Source organism: Pipistrellus kuhlii, unplaced genomic scaffold (assembly GCF_014108245.1).
Source record: "Pipistrellus kuhlii isolate mPipKuh1 unplaced genomic scaffold, mPipKuh1.p scaffold_m20_p_2, whole genome shotgun sequence".
Taxonomy (NCBI): domain Eukaryota; kingdom Metazoa; phylum Chordata; class Mammalia; order Chiroptera; family Vespertilionidae; genus Pipistrellus; species Pipistrellus kuhlii.
The window spans coordinates 26,742,123-26,768,992 of NW_023425515.1; the positions used below are offsets into that span (position 1 = coordinate 26,742,123).

General features: G+C 40.2%; 1 protein-coding gene and 1 long non-coding RNA gene across 12 annotated transcripts in view; one reads left to right on the top strand and one right to left on the bottom strand.

The window, feature by feature from the left end:
- The window catches only part of LOC123652602, a 50,718-nt gene extending 46,819 nt beyond the window's left edge, over positions 1-3,899 (top strand). For both annotated transcript variants that reach the window (XR_006742038.1, XR_006742039.1), the window contains exons 2-3: positions 2,109-2,204; positions 3,717-3,899. This is a non-coding gene — a long non-coding RNA (uncharacterized LOC123652602). The remainder of the gene's footprint in view (positions 1-2,108; positions 2,205-3,716) is intronic.
- The window catches only part of TNIK (TRAF2 and NCK interacting kinase), a 340,325-nt gene that overhangs the window by 28,075 nt on the left and 285,380 nt on the right, over positions 1-26,870 (bottom strand). For 6 of the 10 annotated variants that reach the window (XR_006742037.1, XM_036448484.2, XM_036448485.2 and 3 more), the window contains 5 exons: positions 22,059-22,222; positions 19,668-19,765; positions 18,642-18,665; positions 12,703-12,887; positions 3,701-3,830 (listed from right to left, as the gene is read on the bottom strand). Coding sequence is in view for 9 of the 10 variants with exons in the window: in XM_036448484.2 (XP_036304377.1) it covers positions 3,701-3,830; positions 12,703-12,887; positions 18,642-18,665; positions 19,668-19,765; positions 22,059-22,222 (601 nt within the window). In the remaining variant the exon portion in view is untranslated. The remainder of the gene's footprint in view (positions 1-3,700; positions 3,831-12,702; positions 12,888-18,641; positions 18,666-19,667; positions 19,766-22,058; positions 22,223-26,870) is intronic. The other 4 variants (XM_036448486.2, XM_036448481.2, XM_036448483.2 and 1 more) reach the window with 1 other exon arrangement.

Below are 26,870 nucleotides of genomic sequence, written 5' to 3' on the forward strand. Positions count from 1 at the left end.
TGTGTGCCAGGCACTCTGCTGGGAATATAAAAATAAGTAAACAACAGCCTTGCCTTCTATGATATTATTAACAGAACCCCCCCAAATCTCTATGATCTTCATGATCTCACCACTCCTACTAAGAGATTCCAAACATATGCCTGGGATCATGCTAAACACTTTGTGTTTATATCCTCACATGAACAACATGCATTAGCTTCCCATATGACAGGAGCAAAACTTCAGTGTAAAAAATTCAATTAACTTGCCCCAAGTGACACAGGTTTGTAAGTGGTGAAATCAGGGTTTGAGCCAAGGCTGTCTGTTAACAGAGCCCAGGTGCCCTGGGAGGCTGCTGTACAAGGTGGCTCAGCTCTCAGCCATAGCTGAATGGACCAGGATTGCACACCAGAGCCAAGCAGATTGCCGCTGGAATTCACCACTGGGCCTGAGAGATCCAGCTGGACTGGGATGTGGTGATTATTTTGCAATGGGGAATGGTGGGGGGGATGAGAATAGCTGCATGTGGAGGAAGAGAAAGGTGGGAGAGAAAGGGAGAGAGAGAGAGAGAGAGAGAGAGAGAGAGAGAGAGAGAGAGAGAGAGAGAGAGGGGAGAAATGTGGCGGAAATAGTGACAGAGCCAGAGGTGTGCACATGGCTCATAGACTGAAGCTCAACCACTGAGCCATGCCAGCCAGTCGAGCTCCTGATCACTTCTTAGCATCTGCACAACCCAACTCACTCTCTGCCTTTGGTGTCCTTCTATGAAATATTCTGACTCTTTATTCCTCACCTCTGATACCTACCCCACTGTTTTATGTGGATTCTTTTTCCTATTACTTGAAACCAATAGAGGCTTCTTGAAGATAAGTGAGTGTTCTGGTTCAGTGGGGTGGATAGACCCTGGAGAGACACCAGCTGGTCAGGAAGGAAGGTGCTATGAACAGAGGCCCATGGAGGCCCAGGAGGGGCTTCAAGGAGAAAGGGAAGGTTGAGCCAGCCCCCCACAAGGCTGCTGGTGAAGAATGGGTGGCAGAAGGGAAGGGAGAATAGCTCTTCTAGCAGATGGACCCCATAGACAAAGTGGCAGATGACAGCTGGGGATGGGGGTGTGTTCCAGGACTAGAGAAAAGGAAGGCCTGGTGGGGCTAGAGGGTAGGGAAAGTAGAAGCACCGAGGTGGGGCATGCACTACAAGGCAAATTTGTGCACCACGAGATCAGGGGTAGCGGAGAATGTTCCAGAAGGTCCACACTTATAAGAAAGACGAACTGAGTAAGTCCTCCTTGATGTTCATCTTAGGGACTGAACTAATAGCACTCTATAAACTGAGTTCTTATTTCCTTTTCCTTTTCTTATTTATTGTCAGCAACACACTTTAATTTGCACTTATTTAAAAAAATACATGTACTTTTAAAAAACATATTTTATTAATTTTTTTTTATAGAGAGGGAGGAATAGAGAGAGTGAGTTTGAAACATCGATAAGAGAGAAACATCAATCAGCTGCCTCCTGCTCTACCCACTGAGCCAAACCAGTTAGGGCAGTGGTCGGCAAACTCATTAGTCAACAGTACAACGATTGAAATTTATTTTGAGAGCCAAATTTTTTAAACTTCAATTTCTTCTAAAACTACTTCTTCAAAATAGACTCGCCCAGGCCATGGTATTTTGTGGAAGAGCCACATTCAAGGGGCCAAAGAGCCACATGTGGCTTGCAAGCCGCAGTTTGCCGACCACAGAGTTAGGGCAATTCATGTACTTTTTAAGGGATTTCAACTCAAGGTTTGCTCTTCTAAAAGTCCACATTTGGAAACCGTAGAGTTTAAAAACTGAGAGGATAAAAAGGTTTTGGAGCCCTCCACAGATCAAATTCTTATAAAATACTGGTGAACGCTATTTTCAAAGTGACTGACTGTGGCCAGAGCATATTGGAGTGCTGTCAGTAATAGGCAGCCATTCGGATGTGGCTGCCAGCTGAGCTGAAAATGTGGCTCCAGATACCTGCTTCAAGGGACTGACTCTGCTTTAAAGATTCAAGCAGATTGTAAACCACGTTAGAAATCAGGTTCCTTTTATTTGGAGTCAGGGAGTAACTCACTCCAGAACATTTTTTCTCATGTTTTCCCAGGTGACAAGCCATCGTGATAGCAGCCCTCCACACGCCTGTGGAAATGACCCGTTCACTACCCTGGGAGATGTATGGCATGTACCAGCACTGTCCACGGTCAGCTTCTGCAGCCAGGCTCACTCTCCATTTCAGGCTGGCCAGAGGGGACTCTTTAGCTTACTTAAAAATTTGCAACGCCGGGAAATAAAATTCTAACAAGCTGCATTGTGCACTACTCTCCCAGTTTTAGCCATACTGCCAATTTATTCCTTCAAAGGCTTTCTTCATCTCAACACTCGAGTTCCTTTCTCTCTTACAAAAGTGAGACAAGTGAGATCCACCACCCCCCTCCTGCCTTTGGAGAGCAGTGCCTGCTGTGAGGGCTTCCCCAACTGTCCTGCTGAGCAAGAAGGACAGGTGGTGACTATGTTTCAGCAGAAGGAGTTGGGAGTAAGAACACATAACAGGAGAACTCAACTCTATGGAGAGAATGAAATAAAATAAAATAGAAGATATGTAATGAATGCTTATTATGTCTTAACTCATTTAACCCTCTCTATCATGTTATGAGTCATAGACTATTACTTATAAAATTTAACAGATGATAAAACAGATGCAGGGGAGAGGTCAAGTAGCTTTTGCCCAATGTCATCGGCAATTATTTCCCTTCCAAGTAAAGACCTGTTGTCAAGCTTGCATGGTAATGTGGGAGGTCCTGCATGGTAGAGAGACAGGTGAAAGGGAACATGTGCTCCCCCCATGTCTCTCCCCACACCCCCAACCCTGCCAAACAAAATGATGTTTCCAGAGTTAAAAAAAAAAAAGTCACTCAAAGTTCTAAGATGTATTAAAAAAAAAATCCTTATCTGAGTATAGGTTTTTATTGATTTTCAGAGAGAGAGGAAGAGAGAGAGAGAAACATCGATGTGGAGAGAAACATAGATCAGTTGCCTCCAGAATGCACCCTGACTGGGGATCGTACCGGCAACCTAGGCATGTGCCTTGACCAGAAATGGAACCCAGAATCTTTTGTGGTCTGGGATGATGCTCCAATCAACTTAGCCACCAGGCCAGGCACTAAGGTGCATTTTTAAGGTACACTGCATATTTCTTTGTTCTTTTACCAATATAGCTTAATAGTCTTTTTTAATGTGAATTTAACCAGATAAGATAATGTCATCATTTCTTGGAACTACTGTGCATTTTCTACATAAAATCCAGAAGGATAAAACCATGGGAGGAGGAGGCAAAATCAGGCATGGGTGCTATTTAGAGAGACCATTCTTTCCTATTTTCCTGAGGTAGGAAATATCTAGGTTTGCCAGTTTTATATCCTCAGGCTTAAATTTTATATTCCACTTTGCATAAATCCTACCAAAGAACTTGGACTCAGGTAATTAAGTCACACTACGAAAGCTTAGAAGGATACAGAAAAGAAGGCGGTGGACAATTAAAATCACCCAACCACTTAGATGTACACCCCCCACCCCCTCCCCCCATCCCACAAAATCCCCCATACTTAAAACACATGCCGTGAGCATTCTCTGTGAAAGTGCTATTATAAACTCCTCTTAAGAAATGCACTCCCCTGCTCAGGTTTCATACCAACTTACCTCTCTTATCATCAAGGTTCCTTCTCTTGAAATACTGCTGCTGAAAGTGTCCGGGTGAGAGGTCTCCAGCCCGTGCGAGCCAACCATGCCCACATTGTACTGCTCTGTGCCCCCGGGAGCTCCTGTCGGTCTAAGATGGAAAAGAACAATATTCATGATGATGGAAGCTTCAGGAATGCTGTTTCCTCCATGCTCATTTTTTAAAAATTATGATAAGATTTACACAACCTAAACTTTACCATTCTAACCATTGGCCTTCGGTACACTCCATATTCATTTTTAACGCTGCACTGATGTCTGAACGGATGTCCCACTTCAGCAGCTTCCCCCTCTCGACCTGATTTCCACCCAGCAGCCAGAGGGAGGGACCAGACACCCTGACCAGCGTGTTTGCACAGGCTGTTCCCTCTGCCTGGAAAGCTTTCTCGCACCCTGGCTCGTGGCTGGTTGCCTCTCATTGGTCTGATTTCATCTTAAATGATACTTTGGCTGAGAAACCTTTTCTCACCACCTACCTGTCTTTCTTATCCAACTAGACCCTCTTCTTTCTCTTTACTTTTTTCCCTCTATTCTTATCCCAATTGGCCATTCTTTCTTTTTGACTCTCTTTTAAGTTTCTCCTTGTCCCTCCTTGGAACATATGCTTATGATGACAAAATCTTTGTTTCTTTGCTCATCATTGTATACCCAGCACAGAGTTTAGCATAAAAGTGCAAAAATCGATTGTCTGAAAAACTAGTTATAAAGAAGACATTTCAATTAAGGGCATCAGTTAACGAGGCTGTTGAACTCAAACAGTATTCTGTGCTTTTTAATTAAAAATATCTTTATTGATTTCAGAAAGGGGGAGAGATAGAAACATCAATGACAAGAGAGAATCATTGATTGGCTGCCTCCTGCATGCCCTGTCCTGGGGATGGAGGTCGTAACCTGGGTATGTGCTCTGAAGGGGAATTGAACCAGGGACTTCCTGGTTCATGGGTCAATTCAACCACTGAGCACACTGGCTGGGCAGCAGTCCGTACTTTTTTAAACCTGTGTAATCACCCCACATTGTGGCATATTTGTTTCCAGTTTGTTTCTTGCTCTACAGAGTTTAGATATAATGGAGAAGTAGCAGGATCTCATGCTGGCCCTGAGGCCCTGAGAGTGGAGGCTGATACTTTCTGTGTGTTCTGAGGCACAACCCACAGCCCCAGGGAAACAGCACAAGGAAGCAGAATCAGCAAGGGCGAGGCTCAACTGCTGGACTTCTGTTTTCAACACTGTATCCAGTTGCCTCTCTTTGAAAGTGGTTTTTTTAAAAACAGGAAAATTATCGACGTTTGTTTCTCTCATTAGGTGTATTAACCACACCTTTTACTATTTTGTTCTTTAAACTGTTTCTTAAAAATTTTAAAAACATCTCTGGTTTCTTACATCCTATCAAAGCCCAGCCCAAGCATTTGATGAAATATTCAATCCAAGACGCAAGAAACACTACAGACTTAGGACATCCTGACACAGAGGAGATATCTGTCAAGGATTTTTATCTAAAACAGAGGTGAACAGACAAGTCTAGTCTCCCCCACCCCTCAAAAAATATATAGCAAGACACTTATTTCAAAGGGACTACACTGGAGCAGTGAATGAAATGATCTAAATATGGGCTAGAACTGACAAGAAATTCTGAAGAAACATTTTTAATATTTCATCCCCAGCAAAAAGCTATTAATAGCATTACAGAGACATAGAAAAAGAAATTGCTGCAATTGCCCTAGCTAGTTTGTTTCAGTGGATAGAGCATCAGCCTACAGATCAAAGGGCACCTACCTTGATTGTAGGCTCCTCCCAGGCCTGGACCCTGGCTGAGGCTCTTGCAGGAGGCAACCAATCAATGTGTTTTTCTCACATCGATGTTTCTCTGTCTTTCCCTCTCTCTAAAAAAACCAATGGAAAAATATCATTGGGAATTCCTGACTTATTGCTAGATCATTAGTAAATCAGACTAATTCTCAAACCTAGGATTTCTCCACACATTTCTTAGCTCGCAATTCAATGGTCACCCTGATGCTTATGGCGTTTGGCCTCTTGCCAGTGGTTATTAATCACCCCACTCCATCCTTCTCTCTCTTCTAACTCTTGGGAGGCAACTTTTCCCTGGTTTTCCTTTTGCTTTTTGTTCCCTGCCTGCTTCCTTCATGTGCTCTTCTTAAATGCTGCTGGTACCCAGGATTCTGCTTCACTCTACGTAACCTTTGGGAGTGCTCCCATTACAACCACTTATAGCCATTACCTGTGGGTGGAATAATCCTAAATTAATGAATCTAATCTTGTTACTCAGAAACTCATTTCTTCAACTTCCTGTTGGATATTTCCCCCAAGGTGTCCACATGTTTCTCCAACTCAACATGCTCCAAACTAAAATTGTCATCTTCCCTTCTAAATTGGTGCTTCCTTCCTCCTGGGTAACTGACCTCAGTTAGTGGCATCACAAGCCATCTAGTTATCCAAGATAGATACAGTAACTCCAAAGTTCTACTAGAACGCTTTCTCTCATCTACCTCTCATAGTCAATCTAGAGCCTGCCAATTCTATCGCCTAAGCATGCCTCAAATATTCACTATCCATTCTGTTACTGTTCCTTTTAGGTCTGCTTCCTCTTTACCTGAACAATAGTCTTCTTTAAAAAAATATATATTTTATTGATTTTTTTACAGAGAGAAGGGAGAGGGATAGAGAGTTTGAAACATCAATGAGAGAGAAACATCAATCAGCTGCCTCCGCACAGCTCCTACTGGGGATGTGCCTGCAACCAAGGTACATGACCTTGACAGGAAGGAATCGAACCTGGGACCCTTCAGTCCGCAGGTTGATGTTCTATCCACTGAGCCAAACCAGTTAGGGCTGAACAATAGTCTTCTGGATGGTCACTCTCTAGTCCTGTCCCCTCATATCCACTCCTCACAGCTGCCAAAGTGAGCTCTCTAAACTACAAATCTGACTGTGTCATTCTTCTGCTTTCTACCTTTAGCAGCTCCCTGTTGACCAAAGGATAAACTTAAAATTTCTTCCAGTGGCTTATAGGCTCTCCATGACCTGGTCCTCATTTATCACTCTAGCCTTAATTTTTCACCATAACATGCCCTCCATTTGCTTTAACAACATATAAGTTCACAAGTCATGTCGAAATATGTACTCTTAATGTGATGTGATAAAAATGACACATTACCTCTGTTATCTTCCTCCCCCAAACCACAACCTTAGTCGAATCATGAGAACAGCATCTGACTAATTCCAAGAGAGGGGCATTCTATCATATACCTAATTAGTACTCCTCTAAATTGCCAAGTTCATCACAAACAAGGAAAACCTGAGAAACTGTCACTGCCAAGAGCAATAGAAGGAGACATGACAACTAAATAACTAAGGGAAATGTATCCTGGATGGAATTCTGGGGCAGAAAAGAGTTATTTGGTAAAAAATAAAAAAAGAAATCTGAATAAACTATGGACTCTAGTTATTGTATCAATATTGGCTAATTAATTGTAACATATGCCCCATAGTAATGTTTTATATTAATAATAGGGAAAACGGTGCAGGGGTTGGGAGGAGTAACATGGGAACTCCTTGTATTATCAGCACAATTTTCCTGTAAATCTAAAACTTAAAAAACTTACTAACAATACAAGAATTTTTAAAAGGCAATGATAAAAAACGAAGGCTAAAACAACTATAACATTTTATAATTAAATAATCATTTATTGCAAAATTATTTTTCTGATATAGAGTCTGTGAAGGAAAAACTAATTGTCCAAATTTCTATAAACTGTAAAAAACAAAACCCCTCACTAATTAGGAGAAAATTATAGGAAATTTACTGTAATGAGGCCACAGGTTTGGAACAATAATTTCCTCTAATTGGATTTGTCAAAGTGTTCCTGCAGGGATTGATTTAATTCAATTCAATACACATTTATTGAACACCTGCTATATGAAAAGCCTTTGGTAAATATAAAAGCTGAAGAAAACATGGTTTCTGAAACTGAAGAGGTTAGCATCCAGAAGAGCATTAACACATAACACAAATATTCAAATAAAAGGCAGAATGTGTGTGAGAATGAAATCAAAGAGGTCATTTCGAGAAGAGAAACAACACTGGGAGCATGCAAGGCATTTGTAAGGACCGAGGAGGTTAGTTTGGCTGGAGCATGTGCTGGGACAATCATGGCCCCAGGGACAGAGAGGGTTGAGGGCAGAAGGGATATAGCATGACCGAAGCCCAGCTACCACACACTAACAAGACAGAGTTGGAGCAATGGATGGAAAGCCAGAGGGGACTGCAGGCCCAGGTGGATGATGGGGTGAGAATCATGGCTTTCTAGTGAGAATAGAAAGGAGAGAAGACAAAAATACATGTCTTTTCATTGTCCAGAATGTTGTGACACTGTACAAACTTCAATAACTATGGAAGCAGCAGATGTCCTTACTGACCCAGCTCCTGCCTCACATGTACTGTTCTGATACAGAAGGATGTCTCTCTGACTTGCTTAATATGATGCAAGTCAACCTACAGGTCTTTCCTTCCATCCTCCTATTCTATAAAGCTTTTAGTGTTTCCCGATCATAAAAATAGCACAAGCTCATCATAAATTTGGGGATATCATAATATTAAAAAGCCAAATGGATGGATGATCAAACAACAGGTTGCGTGGGGCGATTAGGCTGACTGGGGGCGGGGGGGGGGGGCGGTTAGTGAGGAAAGACCAAACGACTGAACAGAGGGCTGTGTAGAGTGACCAGGCAAGGAGGTGGGGGGGGGGGGCGTTGGGAGTGACCAAGCCAGTGTGGGGGGACAGTTGGAGGTGTCCAGGCCAGTGGAGGAGGCAATTGGGGGTGACCAGGCTGGCAGGGGGGGCAGTTTGGGGCAACCAGGATGACAGTGGGGACCGTAGAGGGTGACCAGGCTGGCGGGGGGAGGGGGGGGGAATAGCAAAGGGTGTCCAGGCCTAAGGGAGGGCAGTTAGGAGTGACCAGACTGACAGAGGGGGATAGTTGGGGGCAACCAGGTTGGCAAGGAGGCAGTTCAGAGGCAGTTAGGGGTGATTAGGCTGGCAGGGAGGGTAGTTAGGGGTGACCAGACAGGCAGGCAGGCAGGCAGACAGTTGAGCAGTTAGGAACCAGTGGTCCCGGATTGTGAGAAGGATGTCCAACTGTGTGATTGGGCCTAAACCGGCAACTGGACATCCCCTGAGGGGTCTCAGATTGGAGAGGGTACAGGCTAGGCTGAGGGGACCACCTCCCACCCCCTGCATGAATATCATGCATCGGGCCTCTAGTGCATAAAATAAAAAGCCCTTAGAGTTGTATAATCCAGAGGTGATCATTATTATAGTTTTGTTCTATTTCCCTCCATTCATTTTTCTATGCTCGAGTCACTGAGAAATAGTGTAATCTGCTATTTAGGGAAGATAATCTTAGTTATGTATACTATTATAGGTTATACTTTGTGCTATAAATATGAAACCAGCACTGCACACAGAAAAAGGTGTTTGGTTTTTAAGCCTCCTACACATCAGGATCTGCAGCTGTTTGTCTCAATGGCTGGGCTACATTTCTGAGGAGCTATCCACTTCATGGTAATGACCTATGTTGCAATGTATTTTTATTTCTGTTCTAAAAATATATAGCACAAAAGGTAAAGGTTTACCTTAACAATAGAAAATGAAAGTGATAAGAATGTATATAAGCAGCAATTGAACTCTAAAATACGCTTCTTCTAAAGAAGCAATTGTTTTATAATGGATTTTTTAATATGAGAAGTTTTTAAGGCATGCAACTATCCTGCTGTAGCAGAATTGACTGTATATATTTTATACTCACAAAAACTGAATATATCTATCAAATTGTAATATATATACACACATTTGTAACTTGCTTTTTTTCTCTGAGCATGTCTCGTTTACAATTAAGTATTTTAAATATTCTTTCATGGGTGATCATTTCAATCTGTCTAAAATTTACCAATTCTCTAAGAGCCACTCTAACCATTCAAGGATAGTCTGTTTATTATTTCTCAAAATTATAGTAATAGAGCCTCTGGATTGTTTTAACAGACTGTAGTCTGTTTCCTTTCCAAATCATCTTGCTGAAATGACTTCTCTCAAACATAGCAGCCATCATGTCCCTCCCCAGCTCAGGACACCTTTGATGCTTCCCCAATGGCTACAGGGTCAAGTGCACATTTTTCTTCTGGTCTCACCAGTCCAGACTTCCCTCCTCACACACCCCACATTCCCATTAGTAAACTCAACCTTCCGGACCTTTACTTCAACTATCCCCCCGATTCTAATATTACCCTATGTTCTTTTCTATCTCGATGACAGTGATATGTGTACTACATGTCTTTCCTCGGGACTAGGCTGTAAACCCTTTGAAGCCTGGACTTGCAATTTAACAAACGTAAATGGAAACCAAAGTCTCTGAAGATCAACTTCATTCTAGATGCCATGTGAGGTATTAAGAGTAGAGAGAGGCCATACCAGCAGACAGCAGCTACATGTTGCTAAAGGATGCCAAGGACCAAACCAGAGACGGTCGGACCTGCATCACCACCATTTGTCCACCAACCAGATCTGAAATATCATGCTGACATGTACACATAAGGAACTGTTTGACATTGAAATTGGGACTCAAAAGAACTGTTGGCCCAGAAAGGAACTCACTACAGACTGATTCATTTGCCTCTCAGCATAACCATTATGGCTTGTCTCAGTTTCGGTTCTTACAAGGGTATTTCTTAGATCACATGATCTCATACATCTAGAGGGAATAATGAACAACATAAACTGATGAACAAAAACAGACCCAGAGAAAGAGAAGCAGTGACTCTCAAACCTCAGAGGGAAAGTAGGGGAGGGTGGAGTAAGGGGCAGAGATCAACCAAAGGACTTGTGTGCATGCATATGGGCCTAGCCAGTGGACATGGACAACAGGGAGGTGGGGGCATATTTGGGGAGGGGTTTGGATGGGAATGGGGGTGAGGAGGACAATTATGTGATACCATAATCAATAAAATTAAAAAAAAAAAAGAGTAGAGAGAGGAATAAGGCACAGTTTTCATCCTCAGGGACCTCACAGGGACTCAGCATGTACTAAATATCCCAATTTGAAGCACTACATGAAACTACAGGAATACACATGAGGGACAGTGGCAGCACAGAGCGGGACCAGGCTTCACTAGTGCAGGCTGGGCTGTGCGTAGGTGATTTCTAAAGGACTGGAGAGTGCCAGACGGCAACGTGGAAGTATAGCATGGTCTCTTCGGGTGATTTTAGAAATGTGGGTATTTCTGTATCAGGGGGAGAGATGGATTCACAGCCTTGCAAAATAGGACAGGAGGCTTAAAAACCAAATGCAATTTAACATCCTTCCAAGGCTACCTTTGGATATTCCACCAAATATTGATTTTTACCTTGAAATTTTCCATGTATAATTTCGTCTCTTTCTAATTAGAATCTAAGCGTTTGGAAGGCAGAATTCAGGTATGCACTTCTTGAATGTCTCTCAAAGCCCCCGGTATGGTGTCTAACACACAGCGAGAGTTTTACCAACCTTTCAAATTCATTACCCGCCCTCATCCTGATAGTTGTACACTCAGTGCTTAAAGGGAATTTGAAACATCTGCGAGAAGAACGAACGGATGCTGAGTTGAGACAAAAACTGAGAAGACCAGCATTTTTGCAGAAATGTTCCGGATTAGTGATTTTGCCTCTTACAACAATTTTATTTGCTGTTAAAAAACACTATAATGAAATTTGTTTCAAAAATGTCATCTTTTTTGCATATTTATAGTTCTTAATAACTGGGTAATCAACAGTAAAATAACAAGAATGGCTTTTCTGTGACGGTAATTGGATTTGCCTCTCAGAATTGCTTATATGTGATGATCATTAATCAGTGGAAGACATTCCCTGTAGACTGGCCAGCCCTGTGTCTCCAATCCCTGCTGGAGAGGACAATAATTTATAGCCTGAAATGGTATCTTCTCTATAGGGAGTGAGTGTGGTGTGATGACTAATCCTAATAGCCGAGCCAAAGAAATGGAGGTGAATGAGGAGTGAAGTTGGAAAGTCAGCATCAAAGTTACAGCAAACAAGAACAACGGCTCCTATGTTTTTTTTTGTTTTTTTTGTTTTTGGGTGTTTTTTTTTGGAAATGAGAGGTGCATGTGAGTGGGACTGTATGAATGTGTTTGTTTGAATTGGGAAAGCAAATAGGGAAAAGGAGGGGTTCTTTCATCATATCTAGTCCCAAGAGGAAAAGAAGTGTGCTTCCACTTCACTGAAAAAGAGAAAAGAGGAAAGGGTATACATACTAAGGGAATTACAGGTAGATATAAATATGGATACAAATATCCAAAAAGAAGACTGCAAAGAGGCTGTCAGAACATATATGGTAAAGTCATAGTTCACAGGAAAAAGAATCACATAAATGAGAGAATGAAGACGATGAAATAGAGAAGCTTGATGGACAGATTTAAGTCAGACACTCAGGAGTTTCCTGCAGGATTATCTGATTCCTGATTCTTTTTTGGGATGCTATCCCACACTACCACATGCATTCCTCCTTTATTTAGCGGTAATGGAACATGTCTCGGGTTGTTCATTTTAACCCTAAAACGTCATTGCCCATAATTCTACTCTTCCAGGTCGAGGGGGACAGTCTCTCTGGCTATATAATTTGCCCTGGAAATGACAAGAACCAAGAAAGCATCACCAAAGAGACAGAACCTGGATAGAGAATAGGCCATTGTTGAAATGCCCATTTATTCTACTAGTAAGTGACTGTGTCTATGAAGAGAGATAGTCATAGACCTATGCTCTCCTGAAAAGACAAATCCCCAAAGTCGATGGATCCTGCCAGAGACTCATAAACAACCTTACATTTAACTCATATGTCTCATCCTTTCATTTTGGAGACCTAGCCTTCCCTGGTCCTCATTTAACAAGCTATCCTCTTACATCAGTCTGGGTATGTCACTGACAGCCACCGTCCCGTCCTGGGTCTCGCTCTCTCCATCTTCCTCCTCTTCATCACTGCTTTCCGACTCCTCGCTGGAGGAGGAGTAATCGGTCACTTTCTTCAGCGGGCGGTTTGTTTCTTCAATCCGGAGTTCTCGTAATTCTTTGGCTAACGCCGTCAGATCCTACGAGAGAAAAGTTTGTTTGGCATATGTGAGTTTTAGATAAGACCAAAGTGACATGTCTCAATAAGTCAGTGACCCGGCATAAGCAACAAGAAAAAAAAAGCTCTCTAAAAGCTCTCTATAGAATTGTTACAAACATAGTTACTGCATGGAACTAAGAAAACAATGTTTGTAGCATGTAGACACTAGAAAAGATGAAATAGATTTAAACTTTGTTCAAAACCAATTGCTAGACTGAGATTTTTAAAATCTGAATACAATGGTGTATATATGTGTATAGGTATTGTGTGTGTACACATATATACAAACATTGGGCCCTTGTTTTATTTTGGGAAGGTGAAGTTGGTCACCCTCAGGTTAATGGAAAAATGCACAGGATTAGAAATTGTTCCCCAGTGTGGTGAGGCTCCTGCCCAAGCCACGGTCATGGCCTTCCCCCTCCTATGATTGCTACTGCACCAAAATCTAGCATCAGTCACAGAACAGAGCAATTCCCAAGATTCCAGCTACAACAATGACTCATCTGGTGTGTCATCATTCCCTGGAGAGCAGAGGCACACACCAAGTAATGGCCCAACCAACCCAAAGCCCAGTGCCACTGACATTTATAGCCACGGAGCTTGAATTAACCAAGAAGAACGACACACAAAAAAAGGAGTTCTCTTCCAGAATTATCTTTTGGTTTAAGTTGCAGTCCCCTGGCAGAAACCCTGGCAAGGACTTCGGAAATGAATGTGCAAACACCAAAAGGAAGAGATCATTTTTCAGTTTTCCATGAGTATGATGAAACCTCTAGCCTGATGGATGTGATGATGTGGTAGTTAATCACCAGGCATATTGCAGGCAGTGTGCTGAGTATCTGACCACCTTTGATTTTACATGCTTTCTGAGCAATGCAGAGGGAAGCAGTTCTGCAAAAGCATGGCGGTTCTAATTTGCATGGGTTAAACTGCCCATGGCATACAGCATGCAAATGAGGAAAAAGCAATTTGACATTAGTCTTACCATTTCTCCCTATATTAGTGACCCATGTGGGAATCAGAACATTCAGTGAGAGACAGGGCATTAGGGAGAAAGAAACTCATTGAAAGATACTAAATCCCAATTTTCTTTTGGCCATATTCTCTCTTTATTTCAATCCAGAAATGTATTTGTCTGATTCACCTGATGTAGGATTATGGCAATGTAAATGATCTAAATGAGATTTTGATAATCTAATTCTAATTGGTTAGAAAAATGTGATTAAAGCGTATAATTAAGTTATAATTTAAAATACTTTTTTTTTTTTTAAAGGAGACAATAGAGTATCATGTTTCCTTATTGTCTGTTGCCTATATGTCAAGCATTGGTTAAGGCCAGGAAAGGAAACCCTAGGCATTTTATTTGGTCTGGAATTTAGGAAGTTCAAGGTGTTAAGTGGAGCTGTTTCTTTCTAATTTCATAGAAACCAAAGGGAAAGCAATAATGACTTTTAATTTTGTCCTAAATTTGCTTGAATTAAAATCTTCGGAAAAGGGAAGCTTTTGAAAATTCAAATTGTGCATTTTTCACCTAAACATGGCTCTCTGAGATTTTACACATGTGCACAGATTAGGTGCATACACACATGGCCTCGGTCTCAGTATCTGTCCCATTAATGAAAATGAAATAAAATTTTCATTTTAAAAGGTGTTTAAAAGGTACATATTAAAAGGTGTTTTAAGTGTAATGTATAGCATTAAAGAAGAGGAAAATTATCACACAGAATTTTATGCAGTTATTTCTGGTTTCTTTGGCAATGGGCCAAAATAAGAAAAACTAATATTCGAATTTTACCTTTTTACTTCTTATTTCCTCTTTGTTTCTCTCTTATTTCCTTTTGACAACTGTTTATCTTAATCAAATTAAGAACAAAATAAAGGATATGCTATACTTAAGTGCAGTGGGTAAATATCATTTAGATATTTGTTAAGGCTATGAATGAAAAAGGATATTATTATCCTCCAAACCACTAAAATAATAACAAATTGGATAAATTTTGTTTTTGTCTTCAGCATGTAGGATCATGCTAAGTCTCATCAAACAATATAACTGATATTTAAAATGTTACTGGTCATTAAAAATACATTTTATTATGATTTAAAGAGAGAATATGGTTTAAAATAGTTTGTTTCTAATGTTAATAATTCTGAGTAAAATATAATATTAACTAGATTTACTTAAATAAATAATAAACTTTTCCCACGGGTTGATTTTCCCATCTCTGAAATTTCAAAACAAGACAAAGGAGATTAAGAAAATATTAGAAGTATTTAGCTGGCCCAAAGTCCATTGATTTAAAGAAACCCTTGTTAAAATGACCTAAACTTTTACAAACACTGTATTTAGGAATACTTTAAAGTTCTGAGCTACTTTATAATTTTGCTTTTAATTAGATAGTTTTTGATTCTGCATTATTAAAAACCTATCTTTACTGAAACATTAAAAATAATTGCAAATTCCTTTTAAGTTTAGTTGGTTACAGCCTGAAGGGTGAGGCATATATGAAAAGCTGTAGGTAACAATGAGTAACTCAAAAGTAATAACTCCAGTAAAAAAAAAATAAAATAATCTATTGCCAATAGTCTATGTGTTTAGCTGAAGTTTTGTTTCTTATCCATTCTGGAAGAACTTACAGTAGCAAAATTGTAAGAAACAGACATGATCTAACACTGACACCATTGGGTTCAGAACCATTTTCATACATTTTATTTTCTGACAATACCAATTTTCTCCACATAATGAGTTTTTGTGGTAATTTATTGCTTGGATGTCTCAAGCCTGGAGCTAAAAAGTATTAAAAAAAAAAAAAAAAAAGGGAGGGAAGTGCTATTTAGCTTGGAAATATCTGAGAACGTATAACTATAAAAGAAATATGGCAAAATTGTAAGTTTTTTTTGATTACCGAGTAAATGTGAAGATAGTTAAGAGGCTCTTTTACCTAACAGTTTCTTTGATATAATACTTTTTACAATCAACTTGATATAATTTATTCCAAAAATCATAATTAATCTGATAATTATACTTTACCTAAAACGAAGCACTTTTAAGAAATAATATAATTTATTCAAATTTTAGTTCAAATTTTGAACGATTAAAATAATAGTTAAAGTTTTAAAGCTGGCCTTTTCTTTAAATATTAAATAATTTTTTATTGGTCAAGTTTTGTCCAAACTGGATGTGCTCTGGAATTTTTCAGATTCCTACATTCTAAAGAAAAAATTAGTGATAAAGCCAGTGTTTGCTTGCACCATAATCCTCATGTCATATATTTCATTAGGCTAAAGCAGTGATTGGCAAACTCATTAATCAACAAAGCCAAATATCAATAATACAACGATTGAAATTTCTTTCAAGAGCCAAATTTTTAACTTAAACTTCTTCTAACGCCACTTCTTCAAAATAGACTCGTCCAGGCGTGGTATTTTGTGGAAGAGTCACACTCAAGGGGCCAAAGAGCCACATGTGGCTCGCGAACCACAGTTTGCTGACCATGGGGCTAAAGTAAAGCGAATATACTGGTACATTTTCAAAGGTTGTGTGAAACCATCACAGACTATACTGCACAATCTCATATTGCATTAGAGTGTAATGCCAAATTAATGGAAATTCCCCCAAGTGAATTTTTTTTTTTTTTTGTGAAAAATCACACCATTAAATTAGCAACAAGTTTTCAAAAGAGCTTTAAGACTTTTCATTGCAATTCTGGGTTATCTAAATGTCAATTTAGTCAGAGAAGCCATATCAAAATCTAGGCATGGAGATGGGGGGAGGTTTAATTCAAGGTTTCTTAACTGTGGCACTGCTGACATTTGGGGTTGGAGGATTCCCTACTGCGGGTTGTTCTCTTGTCACTGAGGGATGTTCAGTAGTATATCTTCTTTGCCCACAGATGCCAATAGCACTTCTCCCATTTCCACGTTGTGACAGCCAAAACTGCCTTCAGACTTTGCCAAATGTCACTGAAGTAGAGGAAGGAAGTCACCCCTGATTGAGAACCACTGAGTCAGGCAGAATCAAGTAATCCTGTGTTTTTAGTGGTTTGGATCAGTGATACTCAGGGGAGGGTTATCGGAGTTACCTGGAAGGATTTTATTTTTTTAAAAATTACACATGGCCTTAGAGATTTTAGTAAACAGCTCCCAGCCCTCACCCAATCACTTATAATTATTTATACCACTGCTGCCCACTCTCATCTCTGTCCAGTGTGCTAGAATATATCAAAATGAAGCAATTTTTTAAAAGCCTAAAATATCATGATAAAAATCCACAAGAAACCTTATGACAGCCACCTCCACGCCAATTTCTGGACTCATGATATTTCCCTTGGATTGTGCACACACACACATTCTATTGGTAGCCAGAACATCAGAACATGGTTTTCTTTCTTCAATTCTTTGAGAGAAAACTAGTGATAATCCCTGTCCTTCTCACTATTATGAGGGAAAGGAACAAGGCCATAGAACAGAGCAATTAAAAACCTTTCCCTTTTTCCATTCTATAAGTGCCATCTACACATTGCAGACATGTAGAGCTTCCCTCTTTTATAAGCAATTATCCTTTAACCATAAAAATTACTTTCTAAATCACTCTGAGTGGTGGGGCAGTCATAATGCTGAAAAAGTGAGGGTTTTTAAGTAAAGATCAGATGCATAGAAACATGCTTGTCCCACCTGCCAAAATAGCCCATACCTCTGGCCTGAACTTTAAAATGAGGGTATCCTCTTGGCTTTACATAGTGTTTCATACTTCATAAAATGTCCTTGCACACAATCATGTGAGCAAGGCAGTGCAGGCATTTTTATCCCCATTTTACAGATGAGAAAACTGTGGCCCAGAGAGATTTATAAGACTGGTTGGTCCCAGCAAGTTATGTATTGGGGGAGCTAGAATTTGAATACAGTTTGTTGTCTCTAGAAACAGTGCTTTTTTCATATTATTTCACAAAAATGGTGCTCAGCAGAGCCACAGCCTTAAAGCCACAATGGTAGTCTTCAGATTCCATGCAGTTAGGACTCTTTGCAAGGCTTATCTCTTAAAAAACAAAAAAACATACCAAAAAAAAAAAAAAACCACCCCCAAAACACAAAAAACAACAACAAAAAAAAACCCAATAAAACAATCCTTCAGTAGGCTGTATTCATGCAGGTCTGACAAACAGCAGTAAGGCGGTCATCCTTCTTAGCAAGCTAAGATCGACAAAGCCATATATTTTTCTAATGGAAAAATGTCTCCATGAATAAGGAAATAAAGTCACTTAGCTTGCCAGTATTCATTAACTAAAGTTGCTGTTGATGCTGTAGTTAATGTTCCACAAAATTAATCTAACAATACCCAATAATTCCTTGTTCACAAATCACACACTATAAATTCTGAGTGCCCTAGAATGATGTCTTTTTTCTTTGTTAGTAAAAACACCATCTTGTAGCAAGGCTAGGGTTTGCTATTCGACGGTACTAGAATAAGACACTGTCAATAATAAATCACTGATGCTTATCTTTAGCCAGACTGCAACATTGGAAAAGTGACATTGCGCCTTAGGAGGAAGGGGTCTGGAGGTGTGTGAGGGCCTTAGTGTGGCTTTGTCCAAGGGGCTCTTCTCCCAAGAGATCACTCCAAATGAGTGAGCTTTCAAATCTGTGACTCAATGGACCACTTTTCCGGATGTCAGCATCATAAAATTGATTTCATATTGATATTTTTGTGAAAGCACGACCAAAGAAATATAATACTAACCTCATCTATCGCTTTCTTATAGCTCTGAGATAAGAGGAACCCAGTCCAGAAGAATCCACAGGAAAGGAAAAAGCCAGAAGAAAGGCAGCAGGTTAGACACAAAACAGGAATTGTTAGTACACAACCGATAAATGCAGAAGAGCAAAGAGAACTTCAACCCAGAAGAGTGAAGATTCTTCTTCTTATTACTTTCACTATGCTCTCTTACTTCAAAATATTATTAACAGAGTAAACAAAAAAGTCTTCACATTTATTTCATAGAAAAGACTAGAGTGGCCTTAAATTTGTGCACGGGTGGGGTTCCTCAGTCTGGCCAGCAATAGGGATGGTGGGAGGTTGGCCAGGGGAGGGGTTGTGGAAGGTGGGCTGTGGGAGGGCACAGACCACAAGTGGACAGCTCCTGCATTGAGTGTCTGCTTAGGCTTTTATATATATATCGATAGATGCTTAGAAAATTTAGGTGGAGAGTAACTCATCCCAAATTAATTTTTAACTTTCAAATTCCAGCCTCCATGCTCTTATTTCTGTCTTTACGGCCACTTGGGATCTGTAGTGTTACAGCATCGTAGCTAGAATTCATGTTATCAGGCCCCCTGGCAGACCGTGCTTATCAGTTTTTAGTCCCAAAAATATAGTCCTAGAGGCATGAAACACAGCAGAAAAATTGTAATATTAACTCACGTGGAAAATAATATGGAGAAAAGGCAAGGCTGACAAGGGAAATCCTTAGAAAGTACCCAAATCTTCTTAACTGCTAGTTTCAACACTTTTTGGCCAAATTTGAGTAGAAATTATGGAACAAATGATATGAATTATTTGCTAATGATCACCAAACCCATAAAGGCAGATAAGCAATCCAATATATGTTCAGCTCTTTCACCATCAGGTATGTCTTCCTTCTGGCTGCTTCTGCTCATTAATCTCAAGATATTTTGTTTCATAGTCATGAGTGTATCCCCAATTACTTAGTCTGTGGGTTTTCTGGTGAATTAAAAGCTCAGAACTCCTTGAGAGAAAAGCACTCACAGCTGGTCGACCAGATCGGGTAATGTCTCTGGATTCTTCTGGCTTCACCTTGGAAGGCTCATGGGGGAGCACAGGTGATCCTTCCGACTTGCTGTTGGCTAGAGGAAAACACAGAGGGCCAAGAAAGATAATGACTGTCAGAAAGTGCTGGCTCAAGTTCCGGAGTTCTATGTGAGTCATCCTTTAGGATTACTCAGCTGACCCATTTGCTAAGGCACATCCTCAAGCAAATCCACGAAAAAACAGTAAATGTTTAGGCAAACTAAATCAAGCAAACACACTAGTGGAAGTTCACTAGTAATAATAAGAGGAACTAGTATGCATGACCACCGTTACCATTTACTGAGCATTAATTGTGTGTTAAGCCTAGTGCTACATGCTTTCTACGTCAATTCTTGTTCCAACCCAATGATGTGGCCCATTTTCCTATTTTTACAATTGAACACATACTTAGAGAGATAACACACTGGTTTAAGGTCACATTGAAATTATGGACAGAGCTGAGATTCTCTGATTTCTCAAAGTCCTAGTCTTAAGATTCAATGTTTGCTTTCTTTTACCACTTACCCACGAGGATAAGTTACTTTGATGGAATTTTGTGGGGGGAAAATCAGAAACTCATTTTATTTGGTGGAATAGTTTTTAAATGGGTGTGTGGAGAGAGTTGTCGGGGTCCTTTAGGGAAGGAAGAAAGAGTGAGGTGGGGGCAGGAAGGAGAGTGTTGATGATAAAGGAGAGGGAACCTGGGATAGAGATGCAGAACATGGGTTGGGGAGGGCTCCCTGACAGCTACAGGGTGAAGAGCATCCCTTCCGTTTATGAGCTTATAGGTGGAGAAGAGTAATCTAGGGTTTTTTCTAGGGCAGGGACAGAGATACAAGAGTGGGTTTGATCCAGAAGAACTAGGAGCCAAAGAAAAGAAGGTAAGACTTAAACCTGAACCAGATCAGAGAATTTTCTTTAGCATTTACTCTTACTACGGATATTAAGTTATCAACAGAAAAAGGTAAGGGAATTCTCAATTAAGTAAATTTATATTTGGATCAAGGCAACACAAGTATATATAGCTGTGGGCTGTGCCACCGACGTTAGAAGAATGCATACAAGGGCAGCCATAGGCCAGTCTGTAACCCAGTTCAGAGACAGGATTATCACATTTCAAAATGGACACATGGTGACTTTATTTATTTAAAACCTTGAAAAGATTTAGAAGGTAAATAATGATTGTGTCTAGTGAAAAGGCTAAGAAAAGCGTGCTAATATTTATCAAATTGCACTTTAAAAAGTCCTGGTCTTTCTTATTTGGAAGAAAAATTATCTTCTGAAGAAGGTTATTTGGAAAGAGTAAATTTAGATTAGCTAGAACAATGTGCTGTTGTATATAATTAGCTAGACATGCTAATGTCTTTCACAAGCTTCCACGTTAACGGAAACTAAACAATGATGAATGACTTGAATTAAATGGTCAGAGGCTAATTTTTCTCTCTCCAACAGGAATAACCAGAAGAGTTAAATATCTATTTTAAGTTAAAATTTTATTTCTTCTCAAAAAAAAATATATATATTAGAGGCATGATGCATGAAATTTGTGCAAGGGGCTTGACCTTCACAGCTTTGTCCAGAAAGTTGCCCAGAAGGACAGATGTCTGGAAGGTCATTTGGCTGACAGTCTAATTAGCATATTATGCATTTCTTATTATAGATATATTCTACATTAGTCTTCATTGCATTTCACTTTGAAAAATAACTAGTATTGCCCTAACTGGTTTGGCTCAGTGGATAGAGCCTCGGCCTGTGCGCTTAAGGGTCCCAGGTTCAATTCCTGTCAAGGACATGTACCTTGGTTGCAGGCACATCCACAGTGGGGAGTGTGTAGGAGGCAGCTTATTGATGTTTCTCTCTCATCAATGTTTTTAACTCTCTATCTCTCTCCTTTCCTCTCTGTAAAAAATCAATAAAATATATTAAAAAAATAAAAATAATAGTATTATGAACTATGTTCAGAATACAAAAAGGGACTATTGGCACAATGGGAAGAGGATTCTTGGGGGTACAGGAGACTCAAAGCAGAAAATCAAATGGAAATGAAAATTCAGTGACTGGTAAGTGATTATATTTTCAAATAATACCAATATTCTGTGATCTCCCTGCAAAACATTGGTACCTGTGATTAGAAAGGGTCTAGTCCACACCAGACAGCACATCATTGGGGATGGTGACCCGCTCCTCTAAAGATATTGAGGCTGAGAGCAGTTAAGAGGCTTTTCAGAACCACACAGTGGTGGCAACGCCAGGAGCATATGTCACAGAAGTCAGGAAGTAGCCCGACTCCCCACCCATGGCTCTCCTGCCCAGGCTATGTTGTCAGGGAGAAGCAAGGGTAAGTTTTACCTCGAACCCTGGTCCGTTCACTGGACCCTGCTTGCGATCCGGGCTGTGAGCCGCCTTGGGAGCTGGGCTGGGAGCTGGGGGTGCTGGAGCTGGACGAACTGCCACTGCTGGTCCTCTGCAAGGGGCTCTCCAAGATGGGCTCAGTTCTCCTCAGGTCAGGGTTGCTGCAAGGATGGCAGAGCACAGTGACTATCCTCTCAAGACTTGCCCCCCAAACAATTTTTTACACCTTTCTCCATATTTTTATGACACTCCTTTGTATGGTAACTATTTTTGTGAAAAGTGTTAGGATCTAATTAACTAAAATAGATTTGGATCCATACTGGAAATACCCTCAACATAGAGAATACCTGCAATGATCAATGTATAATATTTCTGAAATATTCTGTATTTCAAATTTTTCATAAGGAATACAATCTCATGTTCTTTAATTCTCAAATAACGAATTATTGCCATTGTCCTCTTTTACTAAACAGTAGTGATCAGGAATTTTTTTTTGAACTATGTATTATTATTTTGTATTATTTATGTGTTATTAATAAATTCCCAAAGTATTTTTTCTAAAAATTGTGTGGCTAACCAACTGTATTGCAGATTGAAGGTGATGGGCATACGAAGGCATCTTGGTAGTTGCTCTCATTTTGTGGAATGGTAAGGTAGTGTTCTTTGTATTAAAAGAAAATCTACTGAGAGAAGTGTGGCTATGACCTCTGACTTTTCCCCCGGTGTCGGTGGTGTGGTAGTAGGATCCAGCTATTAGCTCTCGTGTAGCACGCTTTTGATCATGTAACCAAAACCTTTCTATTAAGCACCTACTTTGTAAGACTCATTAGCCTGGTATGAAAGATGGAAGAGAGCACAGGTCACAGGCCAGTCAAGTTACAACCCAATCCTAAGGATGAGTGTGTGCCCTGGAAATAATAAAACAAGGCAAAACTCTGCACACTGTGTGTAAAAGTTTATAAATAGGATCGGAGTTTGGAGAAGAATGAATGCAGTCTAGAGCAGGCAAAGTGGTGTCAGGAAAGAAACAGGCTTTGGACCCTGGAGGGGCAGGCAGGAAGGCTGTGGGAACAGCCTGAACAAAGACATAGGGGCTGGGGTTTTCCTAGGGCTTATTGGTGTAAAGAGGGCACCACTTTGGTGGAGCCCCAAAGTCTGTGTTAGGAAAGAAACCCTGGGACAGTGAAGCAATGGCCTACAGAGCCTGGCAGAGAACATGGGTCTCCCAGGGTAGGCTTTTGAATGACTGTCCAGGAGAGAGGCAGGCTGACCAGGTGGGATGCTACTGTCACAGGTGATAATAAGGCATGAGCCAGGGCTGTCCTAGGATAAAAGAGGGACATGGATATTAGCAGAACCAGCTGGGATGAGCGTGCATTTCTGATGGGACTCAGCCTTTTTCTTTGGGAAGCTAATTGATTCCCATGGGCATTAAATCCGTGACCCGAGCATCATTAGCACAAGTCCTCCCCACAGTAGCTAGCCTGCATGGATGCTGATCTTAACAAGGTTGCTATTTTTGCCACTGAAGTCTGAAAAAAGAACTTCATTTCTATGTAACCACACATAGAAATAGGAAAACTTAAAAAATGCCATTTCTGTCTTAGTTTTGTGTGAACTATGAATATTTTGAGAGAGAAAAAAGTCATACTGTTCAGATTTTTCTCTTCCTTATTATGTAGAAATAAATGGTCTGGCCTTGGGGCCAAGAGGTCTGAGATAAACTCTCTTAGAGGAGATCAATTTCAGAAGAATTCCATGAGATAACAGATTTCACTTGTTCACACATTAACTGAACCTACTTAGATTCAAATGTGTAGAAACTTGACAACATTCATCTAGCTTTCTTTAAATGCTAACTTTTAATTCAGATATTTGCCATCCCACAGACAATGCTGCTTTGTCTATGAAACATACAGTAAAGTGAAAAATGTGGCAATTTTTTCCACTTACTTAAATCATATAAAAAGTCAAAACATAAAATTAGGATTACAAAGAGCTTTTTTGGCCCAAACACTTGGGCCAAGTCTATAATTAACTGGCTAGCTGCCAAAATTCACTTTACTGTGTTCTTTGATGACACAGCCAACGTGGATAAAGGAGTCATAAGAAGACAGGCTTGGGATGGAACAGAGAATTATTTTTTGAAATTAAGCATTTAGTTATTGAATTTTACTGGGAGTTTCAGGCTTCATTTAAATCTTTTCATATTCAGAATGTACTTATCTGAGCAAATTTTAATTTGCTTTAAGAGAACACATGAATCAAAGTTGACTATTCAAGTTCCTGGGATTTTTAAATATATATATATATTTAAAATATATATATATTTTAAATGAGCAAAACAAATCTTGATGCATCACATTGACAACATAAGGCATTTGAGAGTCCACAGGGCATCTGAGAACGCCCCTTTGAACCAGCAGCCTTCATAAGGCCTAACTGCACACACTGAAGAAGAAAGGGTAGGGAACAGTGGAGGGGACATGGTGTTTTCACCCAGACTTTAGCCATCCAAGAAGGAAACAGTTAAAAGCACATGATGATACTAGTTCTAGCTTGAGTAGAGAAATTCTAGGGGTATACATGGGTCCCATGGGGCAAAGCTTTTAAATGGTACTGATTATCACAAGATGAGGATCAATACCATAAGATGAAGATGAGCTGTTAACAGACTCACTAAATCACACAGCGAGAAAGGTGGAGGCAAAACAGTGTCTTGTCAGTCCACAGGTTACAAGACCCCTTTTCTTGGGAAAACGAGGCAGCAATGACAGCTGCATTCACTACTGGAAGATTGGCGTGGTGCTTGAGTGAGGACTTGGGTGCAACACTACCAGCTTTCAAATGTTGGCTCTATCACTTACTAATTTTGTCACCTCGGGTAATTTAGTTGTGTTCATGTCCGTTCTGCATCTATAAAATGGAGTTGATTAGTCCTTACTTCGAAGAGCTGTCATAAGGCTTAAAGTAGTTAACATCTCTAATGCACATGGACAGTGAACAGAACTCTGCATTGATAGGTGTTCCAGAGTGTTTAATGAATAAGGAAATAAATATTAAATTGCCCCAAACCAAGCAGAAGGCAGGGATCCACAGGGGTGGCCCGCTAACATTTTCTTGACTGACACCAGCACAGATGTACCTCCTCCATACATTATTTAAAAACCTGGTATTCAATAGGGCTCTTGGATTTGGAGTGGCATGTACAGACTGGGAGAGTGACAATAACAAGGATTTAGTTTTTCTGGGATAAGGAAGGCTATTGAAACAGTAAAGTTCTGATTTTCCCCTCAAGTTACAGGTCCATGCTTGCTTATGCCAATTTAACTCAAGAGTCTTCTATTCGGGATGCTAAGTAGTTTACTGATTAAAACATATGGCTATATAGTGTCTTGCACCCAGTAACTGGAGTTCATTAGTACTGGATTTAGGAAGGGAAAACTGTACTTCTTAAGCATTGGGCTCTGCCTTTTGGTTCTTCTCCAACTGGGGACTTGAGGACTCAGAAATATAATTTTTCCTCTAATAATACCTATAACATAAAAGAGCAGCAGGAATATTATATCCTCTGACCCATGGGCCCGTGAGTCAGGCAGTCTTGGTTGAGTCACTGGGTCTCAAGGCAACACATAGCCTTGCATACAGCGGATCCTCAATAAATGTTTGCTAAATTTAGCCAATGAAATAAAAATATTGATAACAAGACATCCTGAACCTGTCCCTTATTACATGCGTAATCAATCTTGGGGACCCATTCTAAATGTGCTAATTTTCTAGTCTCCCTTAAGAGCCATTTCAAGGAAAAGGCTAGGAGGACATAAAGGAATATTGACCAAGTACAAGAAGTGTAGCTTAGCGGCATGGTAAAAGATGAATTATTTAAAAGCTACCTTTTTAATGGCTTTGTGGCTGGGCAGCTGTCTGACAAATGCTACAAAAAGAACTCTGAAGACCTCATTCAGGCCATCAGAAAGCAGAAGAGTCTCTGTGTTACAGTAATGGCCCTCAGTGAATCACACCTCCCATGTCCATGCACGTGTACTCCTTTATGCACTAACTCATGGCTTGACCATGTGACCTGTGGAGGCCAATGGGCTATCAGCAAGATGATGCAAGAAAAGTCTTGAAAAGCACTTGTGCACTGGACACAGTAAAGAAGCCCAGGATGACGGAGCACATGGAGGTGCAGCTGACAACCAATCAGCTCAGTGCTGCTGCATGAGTGAGCTCAAGTGAGACCAACACTTCTTTGCAAACGCATAGAAATAATAAATTGTTATTATTTCAGGCCACCACGTTTTAGGGTGCTTTGTTATGCAGCAAAGATGAACTACAGCTATCTCTATTTCAATAAAGAAAACACATCCTCAAGTTTTTAAAAACGCAATGTAATACAGAGTTGCATAGTCTGATTCAGGCCTGAAATGTTGGTCACTTGGAGACACATGATAGCTAGAAGAAGGTGTGTTGTGGGACTGTTCCAGGTGGCAAAGATGAGGATTTTTCCATCCTCCCTGTCCTCCACAAACACTCTCTGACTTTCAATGTAGGTAAGTGATTTTTACCTCTTATTCACTCCTTTCCTACCTCCTCACAAAGCCTGCAATCTTTGCACAAAGTACAATATTTAAGTGGTTCAGAGGGAAAAGTGGATGTTTTGCAAGCCACTGACCATCAAAATGTCAACTGTCTTAGGCACTGACATTATTAAAATAACACTTAACGGGGAACAAAGAGCTGCTTTTAATTTGACTATATGACAATAGTTCCTTTTCTTTTTCACTATTAGAAGGAAAAATACTTAAA